A 22,402-nucleotide genomic window follows, 5' to 3' on the forward strand; every position below is an offset into this window, starting at 1 on the left:
GATTACATCCCACACAGCAGATGGGGCTGCGGTGTCTGTGAAAGCTGTTTAATGTGAAGGAGTGGGTGAAAGTCTACAACTGATTCAGCAGAGATGACAATGAGCTGCCAGAGAACTGGCTCACACTCCCTCACCACAGATGGGTTAAACTTCCCCCAGAAATGTTAGCACTACCATAGCCACCTGGCACAGCGAACAGAACTGGGGGGGAAAAGATGGCCACTTTAATAATAATCCTTATCACTTCTTTGAGACGACTCAGAGCGCTTCACAGAATATATTGTAAAGTGAATTGACTGTATACTTTAGGTGGCCAAGTTGTGTTAGATTTCAGGTGAGGTACTGCATGACAAGGATGTGATGAGAAGTCTGTGGTTGGAGACGAGTGAAGAAGGAAGATACTAAAACTAGCTTTCCAAACTAACAGATACATCACCAATCGTGTGATGATCAACAATCAATCACAGCACAGCACTGAATGCAGCCATTGAGAAACTGCAGCTCAGCCCAGGATGAAGGAAGGTCTGTGACTGACGGGAGAGTTGCAATATTAAAATGAAGCATAAGCAATCTAGTTCATGACACGCTGATAAAGCCGTCAAGTCACTTCTAATATTATTTCTTCAGCTTCAATTTTGAGATTATATCAGATCCATTCTTCACCCAATTATTCGGTGCTTTTTCACGCAAGTCAACGTAAAGATCAAACTGCCTGTTGCCGAGTAGCCATTGGGGTGTTACACGAAGGCAATGCCACTGGGAGTCTCTGTTCACTGGTGTAAGGCAAAATTTTGCCTGGAAACATGGGAGTCAGCGATAATAATAATCCGTTCATTTGATATAGCGCCTTATCACATTTTCGAGACGTCTCAAAGTACTTCACAGAATGTACTATAAAGTGAATTGACTGTATATTTTGTGAATGAAACGTGGCAGCCAATTGCGTATAGCAGCGTCCCACAAACAGTCGTGGATTGAGTGACCCAATTATTATTTTTAAGGATTACCCCTGCCAATTGGAACCAACAACCTGGTTCCTACTTACTGCTTTCCTACTTAGATCAACAGAGGCGTGTGGAGTAAGGAAACTTGCCCAATGTTTTGCCCTGCCCGGGAATCGCCTACCGCTTGCGAGGCAAGTGCTCTAACCAAGACGCTGCAGGACTCCACGATGAAGATAAAGCAAAATTTTCACTATTACAAATGTTTAAGGCCTTCAGGTCCATCTACCGTTTAAACACAGCCAAACCCCAGAATGTGAATTTTTTTTATTAATCCATTAGGTCTTATCACACTGAGCACAGACTAATCCGAGACTGACTTGCACACAAGATAGTTGGACCAACCAAGCCCACTACACCAATTATATGTGCTACAAGGAAGTATAAAGACACATTGGATGAGCACTTTGTCTCTCAGTCACAAAATGCCGGGTGTATCCCGTCCGTCCAGAAGTCGATTTGATTCATTGGCGCTAAATGTAACTGAAATCTGAGACTCTGGATCTCACTGGTTTCAGGGCTTCACTCAGAAGGTGGTAAATCTTTCTCTGGAAGAAGGTTCATTCCTTTCCTCTCAGGAGATCAAATGAAGACTGCCAGGTTGTTGCATCGTGAAAGGAAAAAAGTTTATTTAAGATTTCAACTACATTTAACTACCACAAGGAAGGAAGACTTCTCAATCCAGGGTGTAGTCCAGTTAGAAAGAAACACGAAACTTTTTAATACATTATATATCACCGCCACAAATTATTTCCATGACTCAATCAGTATCAGAATTGCATACAATACAAAAAAATGGGAGAAAGGAGGGGCTCCCCGTTACACAGGGTGAAATATACAGTACCGAATACTGAATCCTGTATGTCTTACAATTTATTTTTTGCGCGTGGTTTTAGTAATGATATGACCAACATTCAAAATGATCTTCAGTATTTACAATAGTCGAACTGTGTGTGTGTGAGACTTAAGCTGATAACCAAACTTCCGTTTTTAGGATTTTTTTTAATAGTTGCCGCGGCAACCCTGATTTCGTAAAAGATCCAATGTACATTAGATTACATGAAGAAAGGAAAAAAAGTTAATTACAAGATGCAAAAAAAACAGGTAAGAAAGACAAACTACTGTGTGAATATTGTTCAGAGGTAGTAAGTGAGGACTCTAAGCTACAGAACATGTTGGGATTCTATTGGTTCATATGAGTTTGCATGAGGTAATAAAGCTGTGTCTTGATTGGTGAGATGTATAAATACTCTTTACCTACACTATTTACAGGACTCCTTGTGAACATCACCATTTCCTGCCACACATCGGCTGACGTAGCAAAGCTGAGAGTGTGTGAATGCTGCACCCAGCTAGCACTGTAAAACCCAGACTCCAACTGGCAGAGGAAATTCGGGAACAAAGCATTACAAAGGCTGGCATCGAGTTAGTGTGGAGAAAATCATAACGGTAAATAACACTCAGTTGCAATATTATGTCTCAGGAAAGACGGGCAGTTCTTCACGTCCCAGGTATATTTATACATGGGGACAATGGAACGGCTAATAAATTCCTCCGAATGAGTCTTTAGTAAATGCCGTCGTACAGTTTTGATAAAGACTTTTTTTTTATTTATCAAAATGTTGATATCCTATGATGCTCAGTAGTTCCAAGCAAGCTATCAGCTCTAGGTATCTCGCTAAAATTGTTTTAGAAAGAGAGAACAGAGTTCAGCTTTGCCAACTTCATTAATTTATGAGCCCTTGCCTGTGTACCAGCGTTCTTTTGTCTTGCAGTCAAATTGAAACATGCATTCATACCTCAAGAGGGCCAAGAAGCTTCACAATAACATCTTGCACATATAAATCTTCAAAAACATTTTCACCCATCATGGCTCCATGTTATAAATCGCTGTTGTTCCATTTTAAAGGCTGAAAAAATTGCTACAGCTAAGTGAACCTCTGTCTGAACCGCTGGCTTTAGTAAGGCAAGACTCTGCGGTATTTAATGGAAGCAAAATTGTACTTTCAAAGAGAATCTAACACGCATGCCTCTTCCTAAAGTGGAATTTTAGGTAATTTGGTTTTTTTTTCCCCACCAAACAACAGGGTTTTACAGTAAAGCAGCAGGCGACTGGGTTACAGGACATCCACTTCTCTTCTCCTACTGGTCAGTGCTAATCAAAGCCTGTTGGCTCAGGGAATGGATGTTGCTAGGAGATCAGTTCGAGGTATCAGAGTGCACACTTCCAGGTCCTTCTGTTGGTGAAGTCACAGAAGATGGAGTCGTTGCATCTTGCCATCCTCCATTAGCCTAAAAGCAAAGTTTACAGATTATACAATACACTGGGTCAGTCAAGCACAACATATTCCTTGCATTCAAATTCAAGGGAGCCCAAGAGACTCAAGTGGTTTTCCTGACAAAAGAAATATAATTTCTTAATCTACAGGCTCAGTGAAACTAGAAAACAGAGCAGTCTGAAAATGTAGGATGACCATATTAGCACAGACTGGCACAACATTCAAACATTTGAACTGTGAAAGGTAACTAAATCATCAGATTGTAACACTCAGAGACAGGTATTTTTAATGATGTCTAAACTAGTCACATTTATTACAAATGAAAGCCACATTAACACAGCTTTGTCACTCCCAATCTGCAAACCCTGTCTTTGGGAATAAATCCTCTCCAGTAGATTTATTGAAAAAAAAAGACAAATCTTCTAAACAGAATAATACGCTGCATAGTATCAAAGCAATGTAAATATTTAATCCAGTGTTTTAATGTTGAAGTCCCCTTTCAACAACAACATTTAACACATTGTGTGTTCCCAGGGCAACCAGGGAATGTGGGACAGAGGCAATGATCTCAGCCTTGGCATCAGCGGGGGGGGGGGGGGGGGGGGGGGGCGTTGGGGAGGGTGGGAGGAGAGTCTAAGTAGTAAACGTATGGAACAAGTTCCTTAGGGAGATGATCGAAACAGAAAGTGTCAAATAAGATAGATTTCTGCTAGTCAATAACATAATCATCATCTTTCCTTGCATTTGATATAATAATAATAATCCTTGCATTTGATATAGCGCTTTTCACGTCGGGAGGACGTCCCAAAGCGCTTCACAGAACACACTGTAAGGTGAATTGACTGTATATTTGTGGGCGAATGCGGCAGCCAATTGCGCACAGCAGAGCAATGATATTCTGTATCTTGGGATACAGTATATAGTTTGGGACACGACATATCAAACGATGGTCAGGATGGTGGAAGGCGAACTAGATGGACCTTGATCTTCTTTTGCCAGCAAATTCTTATGTTCTTATGCACGGCTCAGCAAGAACACTGACTGACCGGCATGTCATGTGTCAGCTAGCTCAAGATTGTCAGAGATCCCAGAGCCGGGCCACCCATCCTTTGAATAGTGTGGAGGACTTCAAAAGAGGGAGAGAAAGTAAAATGCTTTTTTAAAAAATTAAAATATTGAAATAATTACCCTCTTTTAGCTAAACCTCTGGGCATGTCCGGAGGGAATGAACATAGAAATTTCCAGCCTGAAGAAGGCCATTCGGCCCATTACATCTGAGCTACTGTTTCCTTTTTTATAAACTAGTCCCACATTCCAGCTCTTCTCCATATCCCATGATATTGTATTGGTCAGGTAGGTATCCAGTTTCCCTTTGAATGATTCTATTAGATATTTCTTCCGTCACGGCATCAAGGGACCCGGGGCAATGCGGGTAATTGGAGTTGAGGGGCAGATCAACCATGATTTTATTGAATGGCGAAATAGGATTGAGGGGCTGAATGGCCTACTCCTGTTCCTATGTTCCTATTCATCGAGCCTCAGTAGCCATCTGTAGTGAATTCCACCATGTGAATGAAGAATTGACAACCTCTTCCAAAAACCTATCTTCTTCCACACCTCACCCCTACCATATTTCCTCCTTCCGACCCCCAATCTGGCATCTCCGTCCACCACTTCATGTTGCTGAGTTGTGGAGCCTGAGCAATGATGTGCATGCTCTCTCTCCTCAGCAGAGAGTGCTGGTGTACCAGCTCACTGTGTGCCTTCACAACACTGAAGATTTTACAATTGTTGATTTAACTTCAAGATATTTAATGCTAAGATGTATCACATCATATCTTTCAGTCAGTTCCCTTCAGCTAAGACTGCCTCAGGGAGCTGTTAAATGGAATAAGTGAGGTCAGGGGCAGAAAATCAGTGAGCCAGGGAGGGTTACAAACCAATACTGCAAAGTGGGGGTGGGTGAAGAGAGAAGAGAGATCGGGAAAATTGAGTGGGGGGACATCGATGACAAAACCACATCCATAAAAGATGACCAATGTCAAATGCTATTGTGAATGTGATTTGAATCGGAGCTCTTTAAACCCAAGACTGTGTTTGGAGTCCTTGATAGAGTTGGTCTGTAAACACTGTACATTTCAGACTGACAACTACCAATCATTGGCAGAATTCGCTTTTCCCTTGCCCTCATTAGAGGCACCCACACGCACACCAAGCTCCCTTCTCGAGACAGGAGAGTGGAGGAATCAGGCCTGTTGGCCAGGTACGTCTGAATGTTAATCAAAGTCAGCACAAAACCCAATGGCTTGCACAGACTGAAAAACATTGAGATGGCTCTGTATAATATTAAGAAAACCTTTTAAGTTTTAATTGTCACTTTCTCAGCTCTCTAGTTTATCTTTTCTGGATATTAAAGTTATTTTTACATTTATATACACATATAAATTTGTCACAAAAAGTGCAATTTATTACAGACATAAATAAGATCTAGCCCAGAGGGCTGGAGTTTAATTTTTTCATAGGCAGGCACAATTTTGCTAGTGGCTATAACTGTCACTAGCAAATTTCCTTTTCCACTAGCGAAACTGATCACAATCAAAGCAAGTCTGATGATCGGGATGACAAAATGAAAACTGAATCCTGAGAAGCTGAGACACTGCACTGTGGAGCTCATTAGTAAAATCTTGCAAGTGTTTAGAATACTGACTAGCAAAACCGAAAAATCCACGAGCAATTTGCCAGGCAGCCAGCATTAAATTCGAGCCCTGATTATAACCGCTGTCAGACTCAATCCCCTGGAAAGTGTTCACATTCTATGCAGACAGTATTATTTGGATTTTAGAGGCGAGAGCTCCTCAGAGGTCCCACTTTTCAAACAATATTTTTTAAGGTTCTGACTCATTGGTTCACAGACACCACTAGTTTTAACTCCTGCAGGCTCCCACACATTGAACAGATCGTACAAGGCAGGCATCATACAGGGATAGATTTCTGCTGACATAAGGAGAGCTGGCAGAAGCAAGGCAAATATTGGAAATGCTCGCTTGCAAAGACAACTGTGGTCATTTTCACAATCTGCTTTGCACAAAATGATGATACACACAACTCCACTTAGTGAATACCTATAATAATAATAATCCTCGCATTTGATATAGCGCCTTATCACATCTTTGAGACGTCTCAAAGCGCTTCACAAAATATATTATAAAGTGAATTGATTGTATATTTTATGGGTGAAACCCGACATCCAATGTCCCACAAACAGTTGTGGATTGAGTGACCAAATTATTATTTATTTTGAAGGAATTATTTTGAAGTGAATGAGGTGCAAGGCCTCCAACCCCCACCACACATTACAAATTCATAACAGTTATGTTTGTTCCTTTTAACTGAACTATCTCTGCTTGCAGTGAATACTTGTTTGCCCACATTACACAGTTCTTCAAGCTCGAATTACACAAGGTTACTCTTTGTATAACTTGGCTTTTGTCGTTTTAGCAGACTCCCAAATTAAAAGTAACAGCTGTGTAGAGCCATTTCCATTGCAGAATTTCTTGTGTTAGAATTAAAACGAAGACTGCGACGGAAGATTCTGACTGGTACCTCAGTCTAATTCATTTTTCTACAGTAATAATAATAATCCTTGTATTTGATTATAGGTCCTTATCACATTTCGAGACGTCTCAAAGTGCTTCACAGAATATACTGTAAAGTGAATTGACTGTACATTTTGTGGATGAAACGCAGCAGCCAATTTGCTCAGATTGAAACTCAAGGCACTGTGGCTTTAAAGGACTTGCATTTAAACACAGTTTAAGTTTAATGCTGCCACTATTTTACTGTTAACTGCATTCAAACCCTCCTGGATCACAAAGCCAAATAGCACAAAAGAGGAAACGGACAACAAGGGAAAGACGTGTATACATTACTGAGGTAATGGAAAATGAGTAGCGGAGGCAGGGTGATGTTTTGGTGGGAATGCAGAGTGACATTTCAAATAAAATTAACCCAGCCAGAGCAGTGACATCTCACATGACATCATTGGGGTTGGAGAGGCTTTCAGAGTGAGTCTTTGTTATCCGACCCGAACGTATCTTGCTATATGTAGCCGCGCATTTACCTCCGGTAGCACTATTCAAACGCTAACTAAAAATTCGAGCTGGCACTTGCAGGATGCCAATTATTGTTGACAAATATCTCATTTATTCACTTTGCTTCGAGCCCCCATTTCAAAGTGTATATCTTCAGTTTGCCAGCAGCCGGAAGAAGCAGCACAAAATGGCCATCGCTGGCCTACATGCAGGAGGCTGCTTTGTCGCTCTCATTAACTGTAAATTAAATGTGAATCTTGAACTGGGCCACACCACACTATCGCTGCACATAACCACTGGTGCTCCCTACATTCGGTTTGCATTGGCAATGAGCGATCCGAGGAATGAATTCTCCTGATGTCCTGGCCTGTAGAGGCAATTGTTGAAATCAATGTCTGATCAAATTTCTGCTGTGGCAGACAGCTTGTCGCTACATATTTTTATGTCAGTCAAGAAGAGGGAAGGCGCAGACCTCGTGAGTTGAGGAACGTTGAGTGAAAGTGACGGGGCAGCCCTTTCTGTAGGGGCCAATATGAGCCACATTGACTTTGAGTGCTTGCGGCGCAGACTAGCCTTTGCACAAGCCTCCCCATCGTCAAGCATCAGCAGCAAAAAAAGGTTAGCGTATGCTAATAATGGTTTATTTACAATGCGGCTAATTACCAAAGCAATCCATCTGCGTTACTGTAAAACCATAACCTATACCAGTCATGCATGCTGTCGATAAAATCTTTTAATCATCAATGCATAAAGCTGGCTCGAAGTCAAGAACCGGGTTCCTATCCTTATTTACATCACGTTATTAATGCACACCTTTTTTCTCCCTCCAGAAATAAGCTTTTGACAATCGTGCGTTAAGAAAACTAAAACTGCATCCAAATTAAACAAGTCAATTCCACAAGCACATTTGGTATTGATAATCTGCAAACACTCGGCCCTGCCTTGATAGTGGCTGTTTTTAAGACACAAATACCTTCCTGCAATACATTGAGGACAATTAGATTAGTCAGAATGGTAGCGTGTTTAAAGCAAAAGGTATTAATAGTCATTTTTTAAATCCAAATTTTAGAAGGAAGCTCAGTTCACGTTGCTTCTGTTTCTTGTAGTGTTTGAATGAGATGGAGTGTGAGGGAGATGGTGGTGCAGGCATTTACACGCTCCTGCAGAGAGCCCTGTCAAATGTATCCCTTTCATTAGAAAAAAATTAATAAAAATCGCACCACATCTATACCCTACCAGTGTGGGATAATACACTGCACTATTATATGACACCTTATCAAGCCTCATCAACTAAGATGGAATTCAGGGCTACAAAACGCTGCAGGCAAGGACACTTTCGCATTCCATCTTCCAGCAACGGATTGTGGCTAATGTGGATAGGGCCAATACTCTGAAGTACAGTATTTTACACCGTTCTTAAATCACAAACACAAAAATCTACTCTGCGACATACATCTTCTGAAGAAGTTTTCTTTGCTTAAATTAGAAAATAATTTTCTTACATATCCCACAATTCTTTACGGGAGGAGGAGGGGGGTGGGGTCTGTTCGCTAAAGAATTCAATACAGCTTTGTTTTCTCTGGGCACGGTAATCCTCTCTGCCTATTAAAAGCTGAATTAAGAAACTATAATAGTAATGATAATAATAATCCTTGCATTTGATATAGCACCTTATCACGTCTTCGAGACGTCTCAATGAGTATAGAATATATTGTAAATATTGTATATTTTGTGGGCAAAACGTGGCAGCCGATTGCGCACAGCATATCCCACAAACAATCGTGGATTGATTCACCAAATTATTATTTTTTTATTTTTGAAGGGATTATTACCCGGAAAGATTATCCACCAATCGACTAACAACCGGGTTCCTACTTACTGCTAGGTAAACAGGCGTGTGGAGTAAGGAAAGTTCACTTATAATGGCTTACACTGGCATGGTTTTAGCTTTTCTTTTTTCTTTCTACGAACACAGAAATAAAAGTGTTCCTTACGCTCAAACTGTGGGGACTGTACAGCGAATTCCCTCCGAGGCCATCACTGTAACCGCCCGTCTGATTGATAACATGACGCAGGGAATCCACCTGAAGCAGAAACAGACAGAGGAAGATGTCAGGATCGGCGTGGCAGCGCTGTCTCTGTAACAGGAAATGATCTGGTAGATTGAGATGTAAGAAAGATTGCCATACTGCCTTTTAATAAGAATAATAATCCTTGCATTTGATATAGCGCCTTATCACGTCTTCCGTGATGTCTCAAAGTACTTCACAGAATATACTGTAAAGTGAATTGACTGTATATTTTGTGGACGAAACGCAGCAGCCAATTGCACACAGCAGCGTCCCACAAACAGTCGTGGATTGAGTGACAAAATTATTTTTGTTTTTTTTAAGGGATTATTTCCCTCGGAAAAGCGATCCTCCAATCAACTAACAACTGGGTTCCTACTTACTGCTTGGTAAACAGAGGAGTGTGGAGTAAGGAAACTTGCCCAACGTTTTGCCCTGCCTTCATCATACTGGGAAACAATGCCATTTTACTGGGTTTTAAGTGTATTTTTCATGTGTGCCAATTGCATATTAATGCATTTCTTAAGAATGCCAGCGATTGATTTCTGCAAATATTGCCGTAGGCTTCATATAATATTTGCACCCAATAAATAAATAAATACCAGGCACAGGCTCTCTGCAGCCAGTCAGCACACTGTCTGTCTGTCAGTAACAATTTAATGCATCACTCTTAACAAGAGCCATAGCCATTTACTGACACTTTTTACACAAATGACCACATTGAGGATGACAAATAGTGAAAGACCACACTGTTTGCTTGTAATGTAGCCAACCACTTTAACAAATATGTTGTCCAATTTACTGCAGGAATCACGCTACTCACCTCTAGTCATTTGTTTAAACACCACATCATCAAAAGAATCATATAGAAGAGTTATTATCTATCACGAATGGCTCCCTTTCTGTCCCTAGAGCCGGCAGGTCTGCAGAGACCCCATGGCTAGTGCCAGTTCAGCACATTTTCAGCTCAGGCACTCAAAAGCATACTAATAATACAATAAAAAGCTACACAGACATCGGGAGTAGCTTTATTAGTGTACTATTAATTCAAACTCAAATTATTGCAAAAACTAAAATGGTAAAATATAAATGAGACATTTTCAAAGCATTACCCTTTCTTTACTTTTTTTCCTTCTCTACTCATTTTTTAATCTATTACTTTGGCTATTTTCACTTTACGGTCCCTCGCTTGTCTACTGTACACTTACCTGCCTCCAACCTCGGGCTCCCACTGTCCAGTTTTGAAAGGCGGGAGAAATTTGGTCTTTTTTTTACATAATCTCATTTTCATTGATGCAACACCAGGCTGACAGACTGGTTTTACAGCCAATCAAAAGCCAAAAGACCAGAGATTGAAAGGGGATTGCATTGTGAAAGGGGCTATAATAATAATAATCCTTGTAATTGATATAGTCCCTTATCACGTCTTTGAGATATTTCAAAGCGCTTCACAGAATATACTGTCAAGTGAATTGACTGTATTGACTCAGCGCCTTGGGATGTCCTCCCAACGTGAAAGGCGCTTTATAAATGTAATTTTGTGGCCATCACCTCATAGCCTAGATTTAGAGCAATCATGAACTAAAAGTGCCCACCCATCCACAGCACTCAGAGAAAGATTGTGCTCCCCAGTGTAAATACTCATCAACAGCACTCGATGGCTAACTAAACTGAGCTGGTTTGAGTTTCAGTTCTCCCATCACCACCCACTTGCAGTGCATTAATTAACATGCGAAACGTTTGTCAGGGTCTCCAAACTCCTGGAATGAATAATTGTTTTTAAAGTTGAAAGGAAGACACAGATTTTAATCAACACAAGATATGAAAAAAAGGAGAGAAAAGTTGTGAATGAATATGGCAACAGCTTACACCCATCACCAAATTCAACATTTCCCACCCGCCCCACCCACCCCTAAATGCTCAAGCCAGAGCCGACTGCATTCACATACAGTAGATTTAATATCAAACATTGAACATCACAAATAACGGACTGAAAACAATAATGGTAAATATCAAAGCAGCGGAATGGATAATTTAATTAATCTGTACTCAGGTACAGAATATTTACTGGGCTATAGGTCAGGGTAAGGCAGTTTTACCATCTAAGCCCTACCCTGCTACCTAGGCCCTAATATTGGGCATTCTTCCTACCTGTGATTGCACATTGGCTCCGACTTGGGACACTTGGTAAGAATCCCCATTCAGATTCTGCATGTTCATGAACATGTCCCCAGAATTTGGTAGGTTAAAAGAACCAGAAGAACCTGGAAAGGAAAGAGTCAGGCACCTGAATCACAGAGGGCTTAAATCTCTCCCCAAAGCTCTTTAAAAAAAGAGTACATACGAGAGAAAGAGAAATAGAGTAACAGAGAGAGGAAAGAAACAGCAGCCTGTCCGGCTGGCATACGAGAAGCATTAAGCAAACTGTCCAGACTGTTACAGAACGAGGATCTTTTTTTTAAACTCTCTGGTTCCTATGGAGAAAAATGTTAGTCAAATAATTTACAATGGCTGTAGAATACTAGAGAACGATGAAAGGGTGAGGCTGCTTCCTGAGAGCCAAGGACCTTACCTGAGAGATGAGCATGAGAGGGCCGCTAACATTTTCAGAAAATCACCACAAAGTCTTTGAATCAAATAGTAATCGTTACGTTTGATTAATTATCGAATTTAATTTACATAATATTTGTATACGGTGGAAGCAGCTTAAGTCGGACAAAACGCCCTACACACTGATGTGTCCAACTTAAGCGGCTTCCACTGTATATCAAATGCAAGGGTTAGTTATGAAGTACAAGTAATTGATGTCCTTTTGAACACAATATGCAGGAACATAATTTTAACAGTTTTTTCTTAGACCGGTTTAAGTTCTGGTGCTGATAAAATTATGCCGTGTTACACCAAGGAAGGTTGAAAATAAACTTGTAATGGTTTGTGGGGAACAAAGTGTCTGCCAGGCCCCTGTATCGAGACCCCATTGTATGGCAAGCTTACCGGAGGTGGGTGTGGTGGGAGAGTTTGCTTGACTGTTCTGAACTGCGGCTGCTACAGCGTGGGCAGCGTTGACGGCGGTTTTGGCGGCGTACAGGTTGGCTTCTTCTTGAAACTTCCCGATATTCTTCTTATATCTAATTCGCTTGTTGCCAAACCAGTTCGACACCTAAGGGGAAGGAAAATGCCAAGCGTTTAAGATATTGCCTGAGTACCCCCCTCTTTATTATTACTTCAACGTGTCAAGACTGGGTCCATCACTTTCTCAATTCCCAACTTTCCAGGCATTTCCAGTGGGCACGTAGACTAATTAAGCAATAATCAAAGATGGGTTGTGTATTGTTATGGATTGGAGCATGACAGAGTTCTGTCTGTCTCTTGGCAGAACAGATACTCAGGGGCTTACACAGCTACGACAACACACGTCTTCAAGTTTACTGATGTGATTACATTGGGAAAAAAACACCCAGAAAAAACAGCCATAACATTAATAATAGAGTAGTAATTGTCGGTGCATTAAATGCCATCTGCCAATCAAAACTGGTTATTGAGCTGCTTACAAAGTGCATTCTTTGCTTCGAGAAGAGGTAAGATGAGAAGCTCTGGAAATGCCATTGTTCTTTGTTTCTGGTCTGGAACAACCTGGCAGTATTACAATTTAAATCATGTTCAGTCAGATGAATATGAATGGAGTGATATAAATCAATAATAAATGAGCTGGTGTTTTGTATTCTCCCTTTGAACACACTATAATCAGGATCTGCACTGCCAGGGCTAATCCGCATGCATTAACCTGTGCAGGGATCCTTATAAATTGGTTAGTGATCATTTGTGCCATTCGCAATGGGGACAAAACCAGGAATGATACAGCATTTTAACTGCAAAGATCAACAGTCAACCATGGAAGAAATGAATGTTCCATGTAAATGTGTTACAACAGGTAGATTTCTACCTCATTTTGAGTTGTGCTAGGTTAACATTTTTCTTCACAACAAACTTATCAATCGTTTGCAAGGCTGTCCCTATGTATTTTGTATCATGTGAAGGTTGGGGGGACGGTGAGGGGTGGGGTTGGTGGGGGTAGAGAAGGTGGGTGCAAGACTATGGGCTCTGTAAATACCACTGAACAGTAACATGTTTAACAGCAGATGGAGAAAGACTGTTTTACTAACAAGTATATTTTCATTCAGCACCGTATGATACTCCTGAGGTCTATTTGCCTAGTGGCTCAGTGTGTGTTCACTATATAGTATGGATTACACATACAATAACAGATGATCTGGTAACTGGCGTGGGCAGAGCCACAGCAATCAAGTGAAGAAATTCCTTGTAATCGCTCCCCTGTTTCTTTTGCTAATAACCCTGAGCCTGTGCCCCCTTGTTGACCATTAACTCTTGTGGTGCGGGAATGTTAAACTCGAGCTTCAGTTATGGGACGCACCCCTCTGAGGCAGCAGTTCACTGCACTGTGGTGACATCCTTGGGGTGGAAAAACGTTTGAATCATTAACTGTAGATCTTTTGTGTTTTTAAACCATCAAGCGAGGGCACTGTGACATTAATAACATGATATCAGACACAGTTTCAGCCAACATCACAAATTACCAGGTATTTTCTAGCAGCAGATTAGCAGGAAGCTTGCGACAGTCTATCAGAACACAATCATACAGTCACAAATCCTTCACAATTACCGTGGTAATCATATTAATAGTTATTGACTGTTAAAAACTAACGTATCCATGCAGGGTAGCCCTTCACAGATGCACGAGGATTTAAAAATAGCAGACACCATTAACAATGCACAATAAATTCCAGTCTAAGCAGTAAAATTTTATTTCTCTAAAATATAGAGAGAGACTTTGATCGACAACGATCCTTTTGCAGTTTGCCAGTCTCTGTGCTTCTTAATCTTTAATATCACGACAATTAAAATTAATGACCACTCATAGAAGCCACTGTGGGCAGTGTTTCCTTGACATCAGTTGTTTGATGAGTTTACCTTGAGGTTAACTAACAAGCAAGGCTTTATTGGAAGCAAAGAAAGAAGCAGCAATCATCCTATAGTCTCAGCAATCAGCCTATATCTTCAGCTCCATGTCTACAAAAATCACCAGGATCCACACAGAAATGTAAAGGCTCTTTTCCAGATGCATCTCAAATCACAGAAAGAGCGAGAGAGGGGGAGGGAAAAAAAAAGGCCTTTTATCTAGGCTGGATTTGTCTGGAAGAATATGATAACTAGAAATCATGCGATCAATAAACTGTCAGCATGGAGGAAGCCCTATCAGCTTGCCTGTAACGGCTCATGTTTTTACTGCAGCTCCCAAGGTAATTGTAATATTATACTGATGTCTGCCCGTTTCGAGTTCAAAACATTCATCAGGCTGTGGCGTCAATGGTACTACATTTTTAAACCGTAAAAGCAGATAGTACCCAAAATTCCATTGGGCTGCATTTGATAGGAAGATGGATATGCAGTAACATTAAGGGCTTAGCCATGACCACAATGGCATGCCATTGTTATTTACTCTACTTTGGTGATTTTGTCAGATTTAGGATTGAAGCATTAGGTGTGTTACTGCATTAGGAATGGTTACACCATTTGTACAACAGCCTCTTATTGCCACAGCCATTCAGGTTACTCACTATCATTTGACTCTGTCGTCGTCAAATGCTTTTTCTAAAAAATATATTATGCGAATGCTCTGACTTTTTTTAAATGCTTGCCTTTTTAAAATTTAAATTGACTGTTGTAATGATTATAAATTATTAGTTAAGCAACGCATACAGTATTCCGATCATAAAATTAGAATTGAATATCATGATTTCAATTATTTGTTATGAACAAAGAAGCTTTTTAATAGGTGCAGCCATCTTTATTACAATTATAGTCCAGTAGGTTACAGCAGCGGGGAGGAGTTGGCTAAAATGTACCCTTTTGACAAGTCGTCAGGAGATTTCAGCCTGGGTTAAGTCAGACTTTAAAAGTAAAGGAATGATTTTAAAGATGCTTAAGCATTCAGTAACCCACACTCTTTCTAATCACAAGATAAGCTTGTTCACCTGGCAAGAAGAAATGGTTGTGGAGGAATTCACAGTGTTAAGATTTCCCCAGTCGTAACATTTCACAATAGTCCTCATTTTGAAAACACACCTGAGTTCACTCCAAACTTCACTCTAATTCCAGTTATTCATAGCTGGTTTCATTAAGTCAAAAAGCATTTCTCGTGTTAAAAAAAAGTGTTATTTTTACAATTACCTTTGATGCCTTTTAATAAAAGAAGGCACAGTCTTGGCTTTACTGTTCTAACCTCACCAACATATTCTTCTGCACATGACAGCAAAGTAGAACAGTTTTCCCGCCAAAGCTTTTAAAAATCTAATCTGTGTGGAACAAAAGGGCCTCTCTTTAAATACCACATCATGTTGTCAGGAACAAATGACTCCATCTTCAAGCAATAAAAATCTACAATGAATGTTTTGGATCAACCCCAGTACGTGAAACAAGTGACTGTGACAACCAAGTTGGCCACTAACAGAAGCTGGCCTGCTGGTTTTGAAGCCTCTGAGCGAAACATTCAACATTTGAGCCCGCTGTGTGCTCGTCCGCTGGATAAGCTGCAGGACATCCGACAGCATTTCTTTGAAAACCAAATAGTCTTGCAGGTAATTTGTCCCCTGTTTTCACTCCTCTGGAGGTAAAATGCGCATGTGCACAGCATGCTGCAATGCTGGTGAGACATCTACACTTTCGCTAGAGAATTCTCACATTTGTTGCCCCACTGATACCAAACAGTTTAAACAGTTGCTTTGCACTGTCAGGGCTTTCATCGCCTACAAGTAAAATGGCTCCATTTGTAGGTGACTGGCGTGAAAATTCAATGCCCCTCCCCCTGACCAGCAGGGACCTTTACACTGACTAGCATAATACATCCCCAGTGATGGGGGAGAGAAATCAGAGATGGGGGAAGAGGAGGAGAAGCTAATCAAAGAATGTTTTAAAAAACTGAACATGTTCAGGCACGTTGACCTGATGCCCAGCCAGTCTCTTCTGTAAGTGCAAATTACTGTATGTTCTGAACATTTATGTTTAGGCCCCTTGATGGCTCAGCTAACACAACCAACTCTTCAGGCTATACAGACCAGATAGGTGCCGGCAATGCGGTGTCAGCTGGTGATGGCAGTGGAGTGCTTCAACTGGACTATGGGCCCTGGGTTCAAGAGAAAAAAATCAGCCAGCGTTCTACCCCGATAGCTCTCCAGTGACTCTTGTGTACTGGTATCTCTGCTTCAAATTATGTCTTGTCCTTTAGTCAAAATATATTTTATAATGTGTTGTTTAAAGTTATCTGAGGGTTTTATTCCAATCTCCATCAGTAACAAGCACTATAAGCAATAGGAATGGTACACACACCACACGTTGTTGGTGTTCAGGAACAGTGTGAGGGCAGGCCTAAAGATGCTAACAATTCAGTGTTTGAAACAAAATGAGATGGGAAACTACAGTGGGAAAGCAGATACCCCATTCACACACCCAAGTAGAAACTATCCAGCCAGATGAGAAAGAACCATCTACATGTCAAAAACAAGGAAAAGAAAAGGCTAAACAGATTCCTCTGTAAACTTGAACTGCGGCACAGTTTGTGTTATTTCCTCGTGGTGCTTTTAGCAGCCTCATTGCCCTCTGCAGTATGAATATTCCTTATTCTTGACATCCTGCAGGACACTCATCAGCTCCTGTATCAAGCATCTCCCTCACAGGCAGACAGTCTATGGAACAGATGAGACAGTTTATCTCCAGCCAAAACAAAGCAAACACAATAGCTTGCTGCAACTCTTAATTTCTCTCTTGAACCCAGGCCATTCAGCCTAGCTTTTTGCAGAGATAATTTAACAAAGGCTTATTGACAACAAAAGGCACCTGGGGAGCCTCCTGCGATTCTGCTCTCAGAAAGACTGTTTGGACTTGGTTGCTGAGATGATATTGCATGCTTATTGATACGCATATATGCTTGCTTGTCAGGGTTGTTTTTTTTAAATTTTAAACAGCTTAATGGTTGGTTGGCATTTTCAGTATCTGAATAATCACAATAATAATCCTCGCAATAGATATTAGCGGCTTATTACGTCGTTGGAACTCTCAAAGAGCTTCACAGAATATACGGTAAAGTGCATTGACTGTATATTTTGTGGGCGAAACTCGGCAGCCAATTGCACTCAGCAGTGTCCCACAAACAGTCATAGACAGAGTGACCAAATTGTTATTATTATTATTTTTTGAAGGGATTATTAAACCTGGAAAAGCGATCTGCCAATCGATAAACAACCGGGTTCCTACTCTATGCTAGGTAAACAGTAAGGAAACTTGCCTAACGTTTCGCCCCGCCTGGGAATCGAACCCGGGTCCTCTCGCTTGCAAGGCGAGTGCTCTAACCACTACGCTACAGGACTCTACTCCATGTGAATGTTTCCGGAGTGATGCATATCTTTGCACGTTTCATTTATTAGTCATAACGTGATTTCCGTTTCTCCCCCATTAAGAAGCCAAGCTTTGCCACATTTCAGTTAACAATTTTTGAATCACACAATGCCTGTCTGTCCAATCAGTCCCATCACAAATAAAATGCATCAAGATAGGAGAAAAACAATTGTTTCCATGGCACTGGCCAGTTACACAGCCCTGACCAGATATTGTGCAATACCTGGGTAAGCTCTGACCTAATTCTCTGTGCTGCCCTCCTGCCACTACAATATAATTGTAACCGAGTTGCTCTGTTGTACTGCAGCTTCTCTGTGTGATTGCAGTATATAATGCTATAACCCTGTCTTTGGGAGCCATCCATAAGGCGCATTCTGGAGAAGGGCTTTTATGGTTTTCCCTATTAGTGAGGGAGCCATAAACAATATGTGTTATAGAGAGGGGCTTGCGAGTTTTCATTCTTAATGTTTATTGTTCTTCTCTAATGATCTGTCTGCACTCAGGGTTTTCATTAACCTGAACTGTTTGTTATTTTGTTGGAATGTCATGTTTATTTTACAAGATGGGTTTCGAAAGCTGAGAAACTCTTTGGTGCTTATCCATAGCAGGGGAGGTGCACAAATGTATGTAGGTTTGTGTGTATAAACAGCACAACCCCATTATTACAGCACTTCATTAGAATACCAATTCAGTTATAAAGGTTGTACTGCGGACTTAGGTATTATCAATAATATTCCTTGCATTTCATGTCAGGAGGACGTCTTAAAACTGCTTCACAGAATTTACTGTAAAATTTGCTGCACATGCACCCTGCTATTATATATATATATATTACATATGTGTTTTGCGTGTATATACTATGGGTGTATATACTTATGTGAGTGAGAGAGGAATGCCTGTGTGTGAGAGAGAATGTGTTGGTGTGAGCAGTGAGTGTACCATGGGTGATCTGTGGAAGTGATGTATCTGTGTGTAAAGTTGACCACCTGCTTGGAGATAAGTTTTGGCTCATTCATTTTAGGTGTACAGCAACTTTGCAAAGATCAGCAACATGCAGCTGAGAATAGAACTTTTAGCTTTAAGTCTGAAATCATTCACAACATATAACTCACTTTTCCACCCCACTGTTTAAACTAAGTTTCCCATGATTCGGTGTGTTTTGCAATCCTTGTTCCCTTTCCTAAAATATTCTCAGGAAGAAATACTCCAAAGGCACATGAAGAGGTTGGATGCGGCAATCGCTAAGCTAGTAATCCTTTCATTCTTTGTTCGGATTAGAATTTCTCATTATAAGAAGTAATAATTGTTTTCACTTTTCGTGATCGTCGGATTATAAACACTAATGTCTGAATTTGGATGGTATCATTAAACTACTTTTACACCAGTTACTGTTCCACCAAGTCTGTGCTTCCACCACCATTAATTCTTGAAGGGAGGTGAACAACAAAATGTTATTGTTTGTGGTTATTGATTGAATTTGATTTCTTGCTGAAATACTTCTAAAACCATCTCCAGTTTACAGCACAGTCAATTCCACCTACGTGAATAATTGGTAAGTTATAGCAACACAAGACACACCAGTTAATGGGCACCTTCTTAATAGGAATATTCATTTCCAGGGAACATTTCCTTTGACACCAAATCATTCTCCTGACGTCAGCAGCATTTGCTTAATGGGATCGTTTGCTTTCAGGAAACATTGGCTGCCATTAGCAGGCTTGTGCTGCATTTTGATAGAAAAAATCAAATTTGAAAAAAAATCTTTGCAAACAGAAGTATATCAAGCGCCCACACACGCTGCCACTTCAACATACAATTCCATTAAGCAAATACACGTGATTAATGAATAGAATGTAATAGCAATGGGCTCTTCACGTTGAAAGTGAGCCTTTTGCAGGTGACCTCTCACAAACCTCGGGTGAAACAATAGGAATAATCTAAATTAATTAGCAGACCTCAAGCCAGGTTGTAATTATGTGGCTGAAAGTTCCTCTGGAGGTTAAGTTGATCATTACGTCAAAAATAGAACAGAATCCATGAATTGTTAATCCATTTAACCCTCAGCCACATTGCTTTAAATATATTATGAGCTGCGATACTGATAGGCAGGAATCATCAGCGTCGCCCGGGATCAGTGTTTGTGCCACCTTAACCAACGCAGTCCATCATTGTGAGGTTAGGAGCATACCCAACGCCCCTGACACCCAGCGAGCACCTTGATAGGTATAAATAGAGGTGACGCCATGGGCAGCCGTAAAATATGATTTATACTTCCACAGCGAGGCTGACGGGAGCGGCAAAGTCGCAGGTGAGTTATGGCCAGTCTCAAAAGTGAAAATACAAATCACACTTCCGAGCTGCCCATGAAATAGTCGATTCATACTGATTCACACATTTAACGGATTATATTAAAAACTGTTTTAGTAGGTTTCATAAATATTATTTTCATGGTAAGCATTTTGGCAGGAACAGACCTAGGATCCTGTGCCTTACTCAGGTCTCCTCACACCTCACCACTTGGAGGGGGATGACCACCATTTTGAAAGAAACAGATTGTCTGCTAAAATTAACCGTTAGTCACAATATGGAAATAAAGCATGTGTTGACTAAATTTCTACAGCACTGGCAATAAGTACAGCACTATTCTGTACAGTAGGTTATGTGTAAACCAGATGTAAACCCAGCTGTATTAAGGCCACATGTAGACATAGCTGTGTGAGGTGCCATGCAGAGGGATTTCCAGGTGCCCTTAATTATGTCATAAACAAATCAATAATTAGCTGTTAGTCAATTAATACGTTTCAGTTATTGTTAATTACGTAATTATGGGCACCTGTAATTCCCTCTGTACATATGCACCAACACATGGCGTATAATACAGCTGTGTTTACACATGGTTTACACATGGTGCATACTAGACCTAATTGTTCATTAAACAGCACAATTGCATTCTGCTGTAAGGAAGTGAACTACGTGGGTGAATTATTTCTCGCAGTGCCCAACAATGCACTTACAACAATTCTAAATATTACAAGGAACGCATTGACTCACTGCTGCAACAAGCTGTATTTGGGCCTTAACTGGTCTATCTCATACAGGAGGCTGCCACACATACCACACATGAACAGAGGACCTTAGAGGCGAAATCAAAACGGTTTTGATCCCAATAGCTGAATAATTATGACCTAATAAGTAACACAGTGTTGTTTAAAGAACAAGATTTGTTTTTATACATATATAAAAATGTACAGGAGTCCTGTAGCTCAGTGGTTAGAGCACTTGTCTCGCAAGCGAAAGACCTGGGTTCGATTTCCGGCAGGACGAAACCTTGATAATCCCTCAAGAAAAAAAAATCAGTAATAAATTGGTCACTTCAATCCATGACTGTTTGTGGGACACTGCTGCTGCGTTTTGCCCACAAAATATACAGTCAGTAGATTATGTGAAGTGCTTTGAAACGTCTAGAAGACTTGATAAGGCACTATATCAAATGCAAGGATTATTATTATTTATTATTATAGATATATATATTCCCAGACAAAAAAATCTCCAGACATCAATCAGAATGCCAGAATTGCACGTTTAGAAACAAGACACCTTACTGACTGACCTGTGATACTGTGATACTGCACTTCTTTGCCAGCTCCTCTTTGGCTTCTTCGCTGGGATATGGATTGCTGAGGTGAGAGTAGAAATACTCGTTCAAAATTTCCGTCGCTTGTTTGCTAAAGTTGCGTCGTTTCCGTCTGAAAACACAACAGAGATCCTAGTTTTAACATCTCGTGAGAACACATCTGATAAATGCAGACTAGACTGCAGGAGTGAGCTTTGTTGATTACAGTGCCCTATAGGAGCCTCTGTGTAGCACATATATACGGTGCGTATCATAATCAATGAGGCTTTGAGGTCAGAAGCTGCATGGGGTGAAGACTACAATCCTGTCAGCAGCTTCTCTCTGGGACACTTCACTCCCTGTGACTACAGAGGCCGGTTGCCTGCCGAGACGTTTGTTCTGGTGAACTTCAGGATTCGTTCCTCCTGTGCCTCGGGGGGAGGTCGGATGGAGGGTACCTTTGTTTATGCCACCATTCAGAACACTGCATCATCTCCACATTGTACTGTCCCTTTGGTTTTTCTACAATGAATGCTCACTCCAGCATAACACCGATCTCCCTGGAGTAACATTTATCTCTCTATTGTACATCCTCTCTTATTGCCTTGTTTACGTTCTCTCTCTCTGTTGAATAAATCATTTTAAAAATGCACATCTGCTCAATTTAACTTGTCTGAAGTTGCCCATATTCTCTGAAGGCACCTTCTAACTGATTTTAATTATTAGAATTTTCCACACCTGCTGAAGACCCGGAAACTGGTGAGATTACTTCAGCTAACTGTCTACAGGTGTGAGGTGAGCCACGCTGAGAGGCGGAGGAAGAAATCAGAAGAGCTCCTGCTCTACATCAGTGTGATACAGAGACACAGGCTATCAAAGG

At 40.8% G+C, this 22,402-nt stretch overlaps 1 protein-coding gene across 4 annotated transcripts in view; it reads right to left on the reverse strand.

Moving 5' to 3' along the window:
• Positions 1-1,605: 1,605 nt before the first annotated feature.
• LOC103189192 (pre-B-cell leukemia transcription factor 3) overlaps positions 1,606-22,402 on the reverse strand; it is a 112,208-nt gene continuing 91,411 nt past the window's right edge. For 2 of the 4 annotated variants that reach the window (XM_007909514.2, XM_007909513.2), the window contains exons 6-10: positions 21,520-21,655; positions 12,435-12,600; positions 11,592-11,704; positions 9,366-9,455; positions 1,606-3,293 (exon numbers count right to left, since the gene is read on the reverse strand). In XM_007909514.2, coding sequence (XP_007907705.1) covers positions 3,201-3,293; positions 9,366-9,455; positions 11,592-11,704; positions 12,435-12,600; positions 21,520-21,655 — 598 coding nt within the window. In that variant the 3' untranslated portion in view covers positions 1,606-3,200. Of the gene's footprint in view, positions 3,294-9,365; positions 9,456-11,591; positions 11,705-12,434; positions 12,601-21,519; positions 21,656-22,402 lie in introns of those variants that run through there. The other 2 variants (XM_042337473.1, XM_042337474.1) reach the window with 1 other exon arrangement.

Source organism: Callorhinchus milii, unplaced genomic scaffold (genome assembly GCF_018977255.1).
Source record: "Callorhinchus milii isolate IMCB2004 unplaced genomic scaffold, IMCB_Cmil_1.0 Scaffold8, whole genome shotgun sequence".
NCBI classification, from domain to species: Eukaryota; Metazoa; Chordata; class Chondrichthyes; order Chimaeriformes; family Callorhinchidae; genus Callorhinchus; species Callorhinchus milii.